Source organism: Lacerta agilis, chromosome 9 (genome assembly GCF_009819535.1).
Source record: "Lacerta agilis isolate rLacAgi1 chromosome 9, rLacAgi1.pri, whole genome shotgun sequence".
In the NCBI taxonomy this organism is placed as follows: Eukaryota; Metazoa; Chordata; class Lepidosauria; order Squamata; family Lacertidae; genus Lacerta; species Lacerta agilis.
Genome location: NC_046320.1, coordinates 28,212,191 through 28,225,336, shown reverse-complemented (window position 1 = coordinate 28,225,336; position 13,146 = coordinate 28,212,191). Strand labels below are relative to the sequence as shown.

General features: G+C 39.7%; 1 protein-coding gene across 3 annotated transcripts in view; it reads right to left on the bottom strand.

Moving 5' to 3' along the window:
* Positions 1-452: 452 nt before the first annotated feature.
* The window catches only part of GPM6A (glycoprotein M6A), a 181,028-nt gene continuing 168,334 nt past the window's right edge, over positions 453-13,146 (bottom strand). For all 3 annotated transcript variants that reach the window (XM_033159860.1, XM_033159857.1, XM_033159858.1), the window contains 4 exons: positions 11,090-11,243; positions 9,083-9,159; positions 6,654-6,719; positions 453-2,671 (listed from right to left, as the gene is read on the bottom strand). In XM_033159860.1, coding sequence (XP_033015751.1) covers positions 2,519-2,671; positions 6,654-6,719; positions 9,083-9,159; positions 11,090-11,243 — 450 coding nt within the window. In that variant the 3' untranslated portion in view covers positions 453-2,518. The remainder of the gene's footprint in view (positions 2,672-6,653; positions 6,720-9,082; positions 9,160-11,089; positions 11,244-13,146) is intronic.

Sequence of the window (13,146 nt, the reverse complement as noted above, 5' to 3'; positions counted from 1 at the left end):
GGACTATATTTTTTTTTTTGGGGGGGGGGGAATGGAAAAAAATTCCTATGCCCCACAAATAACCCAGAGATGCATTTTAAATAAAAAATACACATTCTACTCATGTAAAAACACTAGGCAGGCCCCACAAATAACCCAGAGATGCATTTTAAATAAAAACACACATTCTACTCATGTAAAAACACGCTGATTCCCGGACCGTCCGCGGGCTGGATTTAGAAGGCGATTGGGCCACATCCAGCCCCCGGGCCTTAGTTTGGGGACCCCTGCCTCAAAGCAAAGCCTTTAGATTTAATACACTCTTGACAGAACAATCAGGTTGGGGAATGTTCCTTCTGAAAAACAAGAAAACAGTAACTTATCAAGAGCACGGTTAACAACATTTCCCCTCTGAAATTTCCAATACATAAAATTTTATATCAAAAGGTGAAAAATGAAGCACGGACAACTAATAAGTACACAAAGTACACAAGTGTATTTATTACATTTTTGCAAGCACTTGGTTCTACATTTCAAAAACGCCACCATCAAGCTGTTGGCACATTTATGTACAAAACAGATTAATTGTAATGCCTGCTACAAAGCATTCTTTGTGAAAATACAAACTCTAATACCAGAGAAAAGCCAAAAGCATCAACATCATTACAGGAGTTTAAAAGACACTGTTTTAAAAATCATCACACTGTTTTAAGACACAAAACTGAAACACTACAATATAGAATCGAAAGAGGTTCATAATACTTTCTGCAGAACTGTAAATACTGGTACTGCACATATCAGAAAATGTTGACCCCGTAAGACAGTAAAGTGTAAAAAAAAAAAAAGTTAAAAAATTATAATTAAAAAAATCAAAATTAACTAATACTACTTGATGCATAAACATGCCACAAGTAACTATAGTATTACCCTCTACTTACTACAAGAATTGTTAAAAATTACTGATGATGCATGACTAGTAATAGTACAAAGAAGAGTTTTACTCAAGAACTTTTATTAGAAATGCACTTACACTGAGAGAGAATTCACAATGGTCCAATAAGTGCACAAAACTAGCTAGGATTTTTTTTTAAAACGCTGACAAAAATGTCTTGTCAGGATACATCACTTTAAAAGACACTTTACAGCATTCTTGTAGCATTAGAAATAGGCAAAAGAAAAAAGAAAATTAAAAACACCAATTTTGGTCCAATAATACTGATGTCCCCCCTTTTTTTGTATGGTTTTTATTTTTTTTTCCTTTTTTTAATACAGGTACTTCTTTCAGATTAACATTACTGACTTTTCTCTTAATATTTTCTTACTCAAAATAAAGGTTCAAATATATTACTAACACTTCCAAACAATAGGTCCAGTAGCAGCCATTAACCTCACTTTAACATAAGCCAGGTAAACCAGTATGTGTGTAGGAAAGCTACAAGCCAAGCTATTACATTTATGGAAGCCTCCTTTAAATATATCACATACAGTATATGTATAGTTCAGACAGGTGCAATCCACTTAAATTTTTAAAGCAGGTAAAAAGACTTCTGACCCTTAAGAGGTTGCTGTATTATAGATATATCACTTTCATAAATGTAGCTAAGCAGCAATTTCTCACATCGGCACATGAACAGCTTCAATTCAGCATAACCATTGTGGGATTACAGCGATCATTCTGCAGAAACCTACGCATAGCTGTATGTAACATTGGTTCTATACACTGCGACTCTTGGAAGGTAACCGCGGTATCATATGCTTTGAGAAAGACAAATGGCCATGCATTACAAGCACTACGGTTTGCATGCTCACAATATAAACATGAATAGCCACCAATGGAACTTTGATAAGAGAGAATAACACTCTGTTAAGTACATGAAGAAGAATCATACAATGTTAACAAAGATAAGAAGCACTTCTTTTTGTTTTGTTTTTTACCTACTCTTACAAATTTAGAAATTGCACCTTTGATTGTTTAAAATGTTCTCAGGACCCCTCTGTCAAGATGCCCACCGGTCCACCGGGCAAGATTTCCAAATCTGAAGGAATGTCAGCAGTGTGCCTCCTCAAGAAATTGTACGTGATGTACCGTGGTCCCTTTGAAGTATACCTGTAGTTAAAGTACTTACCAAAATCCAAACTAAAAAGTATAAAAAGCTTTTTTTCTTCTTCAAAAACATATAAGAAACAATGCAAAAAGGTGTTATGCATAACACATACAAAGTGATTTAAAAAAAATCAAACACATCTCCGTATTTGACAGTAGTTAGTATTCTTGATCTAACAGAAAATAATCACTTTAGGATTCGGGAAAGGGCTGTTTCGGGAGCTTTGTAGTAGAGACTGATCACACAAGCTATTAACTAATTAGGAAAACCAAGTGCTAGCCAAGCAAGAATTGTACAGGGGTGATGTAGATGTCACCCTAGCTATCTTTTGTGAGAAGCACTTTTCATTTTTTATTTTTTTTTAATGGATAGATGGATGGCCTTTAGTTAAACAACAAATCATTCAATGGTAGAAAGTAAGACAAGGTTTTTTCTTATGTGTATGCATTGAGTCGCTCTTTAGAGCGGGTAGAATGAATGTCGTGGAGCTCTTGCTCTTCCTTTGACTTAATATCCTCATATTTCTGCATTCTGCAAGCATCTTTCACATAGGCCCAGTTGGCGGACAGAACCATAAGGTAGTGTACCTGAGAGAGAGAGAGAGAGAGAGAGAGAGAGAGAGAGAGAGAGAGAGAGAGAGAGAGAGATGCCATGGAGTTTCATCACATTTATTTCACATTTCATCACACTAAGCCAGATTCTATTGGACTCTGCCACATTCCAGCCCTTACCTAAAAAGAGAAGAATTGTCTAGAACATCCTTTGCCAACTCGTTGCCTTCCTGACACCTACAAAACATCTCTGGCTGGCTGGGGCTGATGAGAGTTGAAAGGCTGGGCTGGGACAATGGTATTCACTAGGCAAAATGGCATTCCAGGCAGAAGAGAAGCTGGAGCCTTTGACCATGCTTTATTTTGTGCTTGTTTGCACAAGTCTCTGTTTTCTGTGACTTCTTGCAAATACATTCAGTCTGTTTCCAAGTTGTTTACCAGTGTCCTTCTTTGACTCCACTATGCTCACCCTCATTTGCACACCTTTCTTTGATTCTAATGGCTGTGGTTATCCAAACGATTTTGCTTATGATGTCACAGCGCTACAACAGACAAGATGATGTCCTGGCACCCCATAAGCAAGATCACAAAGGTCATTATAGCCAGTTGGACAAATAAGGGTCAAGGAAGAGGGAGGAGAAGCTGCTGTAGGCACAATCAGATTTCAAAAAGCAGCAGAACAGCATTAATCTTTGGAAAGGTAACTTACAGTATTTTCAGCATGCTACTTTCAACTATTTCATGCAGCCCTAGTCATCGTCTTTCTGCTTCCCATAATGGTATCCCTTGCCATTTCTCCTCATTTCTGATCCCTGTTCTCATTGACAAGTCTACCCTCCTGCTTGACAGAAGTTAAAACAATGCCAAGGCATTTTGAAAAGATGCTTATATGCTGAATGACATTGATCCAGTGTACATTTGGTTTCATGAAGGAAGGTGATGCTCCACAAGCCAGGCACATAGTCAAGGTAACTTTATCCTACTATGTAGACTTATTCTCATATCTACACTAATTAGTTCTGAAATGACTTGTCAATTTCAGGATGACGGGAGCCCACATGCAGAAGATTGAGCTCTCCTTTTCTTTCAAGCAGGTAGTTTGAGGTTTGTGGGGTTTTCTCTTCCATCTGTTAACAATTCACTGGACAACTCCGTCACTAAAAGGCTCCTGTGTAATTGAATTTTACACTTTTATGAGCAGGTTGCCCTAAAGCTTAAGTGTGTCATGTCAAGGCTTTCTGGATGTATACAAGGCAAGACACTTTCCCTTATTTTTAGACATTGTTGATGCCTGAATTTGTTTTGTATGAGAAACTGATTTAATCTTATGGGCTAGTAGAATTTGAGTCTAAGTCACTTCCCACAGCATTCTTTTCCCTACTTGCATGACTACAAGTGTTAAAAATCAGTAGAGTGTTTGTGCACAAAAACCTGCCATGTACCAGAAGGCAGGCTCTTATCACTCAAAGGAGGCGTGTAGGACACAAATTAGAACTGAATTGGGTGGGTTTCAGTTTCCATGCTGAAATCTGCACATTGGATTTTATTTTATTTTTATTAAATTTGTAGGCTGCCCTATACCTGTATATCTCAGGGCAGTTCACTGCATAAATCCAAAAGTTTAACAAACTGCAAAAAACCACCATAGGGTTTCATTGCTTTGTTGTCAAAGTCCAGATAAGTAACTCCTCCTAAGCTTTGGAAGCCAGCAAGCTCTGCAGCCCTTGAGCCTTTCCAATGAAGTTCAGGATGCTGTCCTACCTGACTTGAGATAAAACCTGATGTGGAGTCACTGGCCATCTTGGCTAAGGCTGATGGGAATTAGATCCCAACAACATCAGGATGACCAAAGGTACTCCATCCTTGTGGTATAAACTCTCACACAGTGTGACAGGAGTTGTGTGACAGTGACAGTCCTGTCTTATCAGTGTCCCCAGCACTGCTTCTTTATACAGGGTGATAAGAAAAGAGTATATGAAAGGGACTCTGCCTATTTCTGGAGGATGAGGAAGCCACCTCAACCTTTGTTAGATAAGGTCAGGGTAGCTGCCTTCTATGATGGCTTAGCTGCTTCTCTGAATTGCAGCCTGTTGCTTAGTTTAAGGACTACATAGCTCCTCAGACACATGTTTATTAATTTAAATGGGTCTGCTCTGAGTAGGCATAACATTGAATACAAACCAAAATATTCATTTTTAATGCAGCCTTTGGAAATTATTTGCAATTGGCAAGTCTCTGTAATCATAGTCAGCTGAATGATTTGGAGTATTTCTCTGTGCCAAAGTACTTGTTGAGAGAGCATACTTTGATAAATTAAACAGTGAAAACGTTGTCTTATATTTCAGGGTTTATGGCGTATTGACCAGCCCTGCTTTTGGGAGAGCCAAGAGGAAATGAATTAAATATATCATATAATGGATAGAAGCATTTGCACAGCTTTGCACATTCAAAGAAGGAGCCGCTTTGAAGTATTAATTAATCTTTGTTCTGGTCTGCAGAGGTAGCTAAATCAAGTATGGAGACTTGAGCAAGAAAGATTAATGTGTGTTCCAAAGCTCCAAGTTCTGTCCAACCAACCATGCTGCTGTCTATTTGCTGTCTAAACAATGACCGAGACACATTCAACAGCCACAGAACAGGAAGACAGCCATTTTTGACAAGAGGACACTGAAAAACCAATCTTATCACTATGGAAATTAAAGAAGTGGACAAGTTCAGATTTGTATAAAACATGCAAGAGCTTTATCACTATCTTTTGGAAAATGAAAGATAGTTTTGATGTTTTTGTTGCAGAGGCATAATGCAGCACCTTTTTGCTTCACAACAGTAAACTTGTAGACCCCACATTATTTCACTGTTAGAAGAAGCAATTTCAGATGTGTCCAGTTGGCAGATGAACATTTGGAGATTGAAATTAATTAATTAATTAAAGCATTTGTATCCCCACTTTTCAGCCACAAAGGCTCCCAGAGCAGCTTACATGAAATCAAAACAAGACACTCCCTATCCACAGGCTTGCATTCAAGGGAATGGAAAAGTGGAAAAGTGGGAAGACAGAAAAAAAACCCTCAAAACTCAGGGTTTCACAGCACGTGCAAACTTGGAGCCCTCCAGACATTTTGGACTACAATTCCCATCAGCCCCAACCATCATATGCTGCCTAGAACAGATGGGGGTTGTAGTCAAAGTGCCTGGAGTGAACCAGGTTGGGTATGGCTGAACTATATGATATGATACCATAACCACATCATGACACATTAAGTTTAATAGAGCTAGCAGTGAGCTAGGGACCTTTGGTTCCACCAGGAACATGTCCTTCCTATATTGGTTTTTCTTCTTATTCCAGACTTGTTATTTCAATACAACAAGGGCTGTACAAACTGCTGATAACCATTATGTTTCCCAGTTTGAAAAATGTCAGAAGTCTTCTGGTTTCTGTTCCTGCACCAAACAATAGCCATATACTTCTGCAAAACTATAAGCATGTCTAGCTTCTTCTTTTTTAATGGTTACATTTTTGCAGTATTAAAATGGTGTGAGGTACCAAAATGGAATTTGTTTGTCAGTCATCAGAACAGATTTTTTCATATTTTATTTTGTACATCTGTTACCCTTGTATTTTTGTTTGCTCGTTTGTTCAGAAAAATTCATTGCAAATAGGTCCATATGCATACTGAAGAAGAGATACTACAGATGATCTCTGAATTCCAAAAAAGCCATAGAAATTTAGCGGCTCAGAGTGTCCCACTAGGACCAAAGTGACTTGGGTTCAAATCCCTACTTAGCCACGGAGCTTATTGGATCAAATTGGGTCAGTCATGCTTTCATCCTAAGCTACTTCATAGGTTGTTGTTAGGATAAAATGAGGTGGGATGTGCTCTTCTCTTTCAAAAAAATACTTGGATGATAGGACATAAAGCCCTTGCACATTACATTTAATATTATTCGGTTTAGAGAACAAGCATCCCTTACATTCATCGTGACTTTTACCACCAAGGGAAAGGTTTCTATATCTTACCATAGCGATGACTGCGGCTCCAGCCCCAGCAAGTGCCACAATAAACAAATGGAATGTCATGTTCAGCTGTAAATGGAACAAGGGAAACAAGTTTCAAATTGAGGATGCTAATAATAAAGTCCAGGTTCTGCTGCACTGCCATGCATGGATTAAGCCAGGGGTCAGCAAACCTTTTCAGCAGGGGGATGGTCTACTGTCCCTCAGACCTTGGGGGGGGGGCAGACTATATTTGGGGGGGATGAATGAATTCCTATGCCCGACAAATAACCCAGAGATGCATTTTAAATAAAAGCACACATTCTACTCATGTAAAAACATGCTGATTCCCAGACCGTCCGCAGGCCAGATTTAGAAGGCAATTGGGCCAGATCTGGCCCCCGGGCCTTAATTTGCCTACCCATGGATTAAGCAGCCCAATATTCATTCATTCATTTTATTTCTGTGGCACTCCATAACCATTGCTATAGGGGTGACTCTCAAATAATACCAATAGTAAGGTCACATTCTGCAAGTACCACTGTGTAAGTACCAGCTCAGTATTTATCTATTAAACATCTTCCTGTGTCGCCCTATACCTGCCGTTCTCTGGGAAACTTTTAAAACAATATAAAACCACAAAGTTGAGAACGACACAATTACATACCACAGTGCTAAAACATCAGGATGAAACAGAGAGGAGAGCTACAAGATCATAAAAGCAGTAAATAAAGGAGGAAAACCCTATGTAGAAGTTCCAGGAAGACCAGCCACATCAAGCCATTAAAAAGGATGTGAGGGTAAAAGGTATTTGCTTGGTGCTAGAAATATATTAATGGAGGTGCCAGACAGGCCTTGCTGTGGAGAGCATTTCTTAACTGAGAGGCCACTGCTGAGATGGCTCTTTCTTGCTTGGTCAGCCTGCTATATCTCAGCTTGTGGGGGAGCTTGGAAAAGAGCCTCCATTGATTACCTCAGGGCTCAGGTAGGTATATAAGGGAAGAGGTGGTCTTTCAGGTATGTATTTATTTATTTATTTATTTATTTATTTATTTATTTATTATTGGTATTTATAAACCACATTTCATCTTCCCAGGGCAGTAAACACACACAAGGAGTTTGATAATTGTAATCATATTAAACTGATTTTTTAAAAAAATAAAAAATCCAACCAGCAGCAGGGTCAAAAATGGCCATTCCCACTCATAGACCTCTTCCAAATGCCTGTTTAATCATTTTGAGCTGCCGTTTTCTCCACAGGAAGGGAGCTCCAAGGTTATTCCAAATCCTTGAAGAGCTTTAAGGGTAAAAAAAAAAAAGCTTTTTGAATTGGGCCTGGAAACAGAATGGGAGCCAGTGAAGGTGATGAAGTACTGGCCTACAATGCTAATAGCACTCACTGCCAGTTAGTACTCCTGCAGCCATATTCTGTATACAAACTACAGTTTCTTTCTTCTGAGGCAGCACCATGCATTACATGTTAAAGTAATGTAAATTATTGTCTTGATATTGGTATTCTGAATAAATCAACTGGACTTCTATAAATTCACTACCAGTGTAAGTGAACATTTGCTAGTTGGTTGGTTGCATTGCCCCTGAACACTTGTATGAATTATGTTGCAATACAGAATTCTATTGCTCCCCATTTGGTTGGGGCCATTTTTGGAGACTGAACCAAACCTCTGAAATAGCACCAAATTGTATTTTGGCATTAACTGATCAAGGCATGGACATGCACAGTCCTTCTCCCCCTCATTTCTTCACCTGCTTTACATTCACCTCAAAGGGAAAACATAATTTATGTGAACTGGTCCAAACATATTTACATCTGAACTGGATGTCACACAACCACAGTCTGTCTGCTAGCCAAGCTCAAAATATGGTTTGCTCCCAACCCAGAAGTAAGGGAATTGAAGCAGTTGACTAAGTGGAAGGGGAGGAAATGAGTTTGTAAGCACCAGGGCTCATTCCCGGTCTTCCACACCATGGAGTGGAGGTTTGGAAGAGTTGCTATGACTAAGCACACATACTCTTTCATGGAAGGTTCCGTTTTAATGGAACTTATGAGAAAATATATGTGTACCTGTATATGTATGAGTTAAGTATATGAATTAGAAAGGTTTGGAGAAGGAGGAGCACAGGGTGGACAGTGTCGACATGACATTCCCTGCTCATACCCCATACAAATGGAGTCATTTATTCTTCACTGCTACTGTTAGAAATATATTATACAGTACTTTTATATTAAGAAAAGGAGCGGAAGACGGAGCAATGGTTGTATCTGTGAACCTTAAACTGCTATATCTGCAGCAGTCTCAAGCAAGTAAACTGGGCTCATAACAAGAGAGCATTCCAGATTAAATCATGAAATTATTCCCTTAAAGTGTGAAAGGAGTGGAAGTGTGTGAGCTCCTTCTTTCCATAATGACCAGACTTTTCATACTTTCGCTTACCTCAGTAGATTCACACATCCTGAGGAAATTTTCAGACATTGTGCAAATCTTCTTTTCTTCTCCAATTGTTACAATTCCTGTAATGGATTAAAGACTCGGTGAGCTGTTGACAAACATTTAATGCACTCAGACATGGGCTCTGATTGTTTTTAAGACGAAAGGATAATAAACTACTTGGTAACATGGAAATATGAGAACAATTCAGAGTCAGTTTGTTTCGGTGCCCTTAAATTGGGCGCCCTTGGCCCTGGCAAGCCTAATTACATTTTTTATGTATCATAGGCACATGGAAACGCATTTATTTATGGTATTTATAGGCCATTCTGTAATGAAGTTGTCAGAATGGCTCACAATATGGGTGCCTTTGCTTGGTATCGTAATCACACCAACATAAGTACCAGGCCAGCCTCTGGCTTGAGCAAATTCCACAGGTGGACTACTCTTGTTAAAAAGGCTCTGCTTCCTGAAGCCACCCAGCACACCTTGCTTTGTGAAGACCTTATGGTCCCAGTCATGAAACATATAAGCACACAGGTCAAAACCAGAACCTCAAACTGGACCTGGAAATAGGCTAAGAGCCAATAACAACAACAACAACAACAACAACAACAATAATAATAATTTAATTTATTTACACCCCGCCCATCTGGCTGAGTTTCCCTAGCTACTCTGGGCAGCTTCCAACATTAAAATGCAATAATCTATTAAACATTAAAAGCTTCCCTAAACAGTGAAGATGGTGAGGTGGCAGCATGATGTGCTCATATAACACCACTCCCTTTAAGAGTCTCTCAGACATAATAAAAACTTACTTGATCTTTGGGGGCTGTTGTCAAAGGCAGTGCCATGTACAACCCATTGCAGTAGTCTGAACATGAGATTACCCTGGCAAAGATAACTGAAGCAAGGCAAGCTCTGTCCAGGTAGGGCCATAGCTGGTGCCCCAGCCTATGCTAATAAAATGGCTAAACAATTAACCAGCAATATAAAATAATGCAATGATATCTAAAATATTATGAAACATTATATGAGCTTGGCTTAACTCTGACCACTAAAAGTCAGCCCAGCCAGGCTCAGATTTTGATGCTTCATTAGCAGGAAGCAAGTATAATAGTTGGGAGGAAGCCACTATGCATGTCTCTCCACATACTAATCAAACTCACCATGTGCTCTCACTTTCTTCTAAAGGGTGCACTTGATCTCAAGGAAGAATGTGGACTATATGTATGGCTCAAGCCATTTGGGACTTGGCAAATGAAAAACAGCATTATCAGGAATTATGTCCAGAAGACACCAAGTCAGTACCAAGATGAGAATGAGAAGAAGAAGAAGTGGGTATCATCAGTAGTGGCCAAACCACGACCACCAATCTGGGACCATCCAGCTTCTTGTCCTTCATGAATGATGCACTAATAACCTCAGCTAATAAAGGACTCAGCCATACTTGTCTGGCACTCACTAGTTAGAAAGATTTTGACCCAGTCTGGCTGTAAGACTAAACCATGACTTAATGTTATGTGTAAAAGCAAGAACAAGCCTTGGATTCATGTACTCCTCCTCTCCTGCCTCTCCACTGCTGTGACCATGGGCAAGATATTAGAAGTTTTAAAACTCTCATTAAACTATGGTTTGTTTGGATGTAAAAAGAAACTGTAGTTTCTTTAAAACTGCAATAAATCTTAATTTTATCCTTGCATAGTAAGAGAAGATAGGGAGCATGCAAGCTCAAGGCTCATTGCTACTAATGCACATAGTGCTACAATTTGGCTTAGCATGAAATTTGAAAAGGGACTATGTGTACAATTTACAAGCTGTCATCATCATGTCCTCAAATACTATCTTCTGCACCTGCAAGCAAGGCTGACTAAAAATGTGTTCATTTTATTCACTGACAATTGTTGACTAGATGTTTGATCTAGTATTTCTAAAAGTGATGCAAGAATTTTAATGAGGTTTTTTTAAAAATAAAATAAAATGATAAAACTGATCCCCAAGTCATTCACTTACCAAATTGACGGAGGTCCAAGCAGAGGTTTGCCCCTTCCACAAGGGTGGTGTTTTTGCAAATAGTCCACATGTTGAAGTACATGTAAACAGGCAGAGAGGTGAACGCTGTAACACCCAACCAGGCCAGCATGAAGATATATGTCAGCATGATAAACTGTAACAAATAAGAAAAGAGTGAGACAGAAACCTGAAGAATATTTTAGATTATTTTCTTTCCCCAAAAAAACTGCCAGTCATAGAACAAGGAAGAAATTTTTAATTTTATTTGTTTGTTTTAATCCCACATATCTATTTATTTGTAAGCAAAAACTTTCCAATACTGAATTCATCTGATTATAATTCAGGTAAGCAAGCTTTTATGGTTTACAATAAAAGGATCTGCACAAATCACTTCAATATAAATGGATCAGGTGGAATCAAGCTCATAAGCTTTTATCAGAGGAAAACCTGAAGCCAAATGTATCCACAATATAACCTACACTGGCAGAACACCACAGATATACTGGCAAAGGGGCTGAAATGGGGTGGAGTAATGGGAAGGATGTGGGCAGCAAAGTGGAGGACAGGGTCACTGACCTGTCTTCCACAATGAGAGGGCCCAAGGTCACTTGATACGTCTCATCCCTGCCTGGTGCGTGAGCGCTCTCCCAGCAGCAGCAGGACATGGTGGCCCCCTCAATATTGGGGGTGCTTGGCTCTCTGTCAACAAATATTGAGGGGCCTGAAGCCCCTTCCACCTCCACCACCCTGATGGAGGAACACACCCTATGCTCCTTCAATCCACAGAGATACCTTCCATTGATGGCACCAAGAATTTCCCTCCCAATAATTTCAATGAGAGAGGGGGAGAAATAGCACTGGTGCTAATTCTGCCATGATGGAGCAGATGAAATGGTGGAACTCAGCACCCAATCACAGCACACCACAGCCATTATTCACAGAGGAACTAAAACACAGGCTACAGGTTCTCGCTTACCTTGGAAGAGCCACTGCTAGTCAGTGTTGACAAAACTGGGTTAAATGGCCCAATGGTCTCACTCAGTTTCCTATGTTCATCATTTGTGCTCAGTCCTCCCTCCATGCACCTCCCCCCCTTGCCTGCCGAACTGTGTTTAGCTTCCTCCTCTTCTCTGAGACCTCCACTACCTCCTTCCTACCCCTTGCAATTGCTCCCTTCCTTTACCTTCTTCCCATTATCCCACCCATTGACTCACCACCAATCACTGTTAACCTTCATTCTGCCTCTGCTCCTTACTGTGGCTCCAGCCACTGTGGACAAAAGGACCCAGGTAGCAGTCATTGCCATAGATTGGGTATGGAGAACCTTTGGCTCTTTGGATGTTGCTGAAGTACGACTCCCATCAGCCCCAGCAAGCATGGCAAATGGCTAGGGGTGATGAGAGTTGTTGTTCAGCAACATCTGGAGGGCCAAAGTTCCCCACACCCACTGTAGGCCATAGGACAGCTACCCTGTAGACATTCCTATTGCCCAATGGCTCCCTTCACAGTTTAAAGACCCTTGGCAGGGGGGAAGGGTAGGACTGAGGTCAGAGCAAGCACATATTTTCAAATAACAGTTGGCTTCCCATCTGAACTCCCTCTCTGCCTCAGGTTCCAGCTGAAGGAAAGTGGTTTATTTATTATAAAGTTATTCCACAAATTAGAAAAGGATACATCAGAAAAGGAGATGAGATGGCAATTGAGACATGAATAATTTATATTATCTGAAATTTGAACATGTGGGATCCATGCAGAAGTTGGTTTTCTAACGGTTTTCTAACGGATCTACCACAACATGAAATGTAGTGTGTGTGTGTGTGTGTGTATGCACATGCATGCCTAACATTTATTGAAGTATAAAATATCACAATAAACAAACAATACATACACTTATTTCAAGTCTACAAGTTTTACAACAATAAATAAATGGCAGCATTAATGTTATTTGGTCCAGTCAAGAACACCAACTGCAAACTCATTTTGCACTATCAAATCATTGCAAAGGGATATTTGAGAAGCCACAGAATGTGTTACATCCTTATGCTGATTAACATATG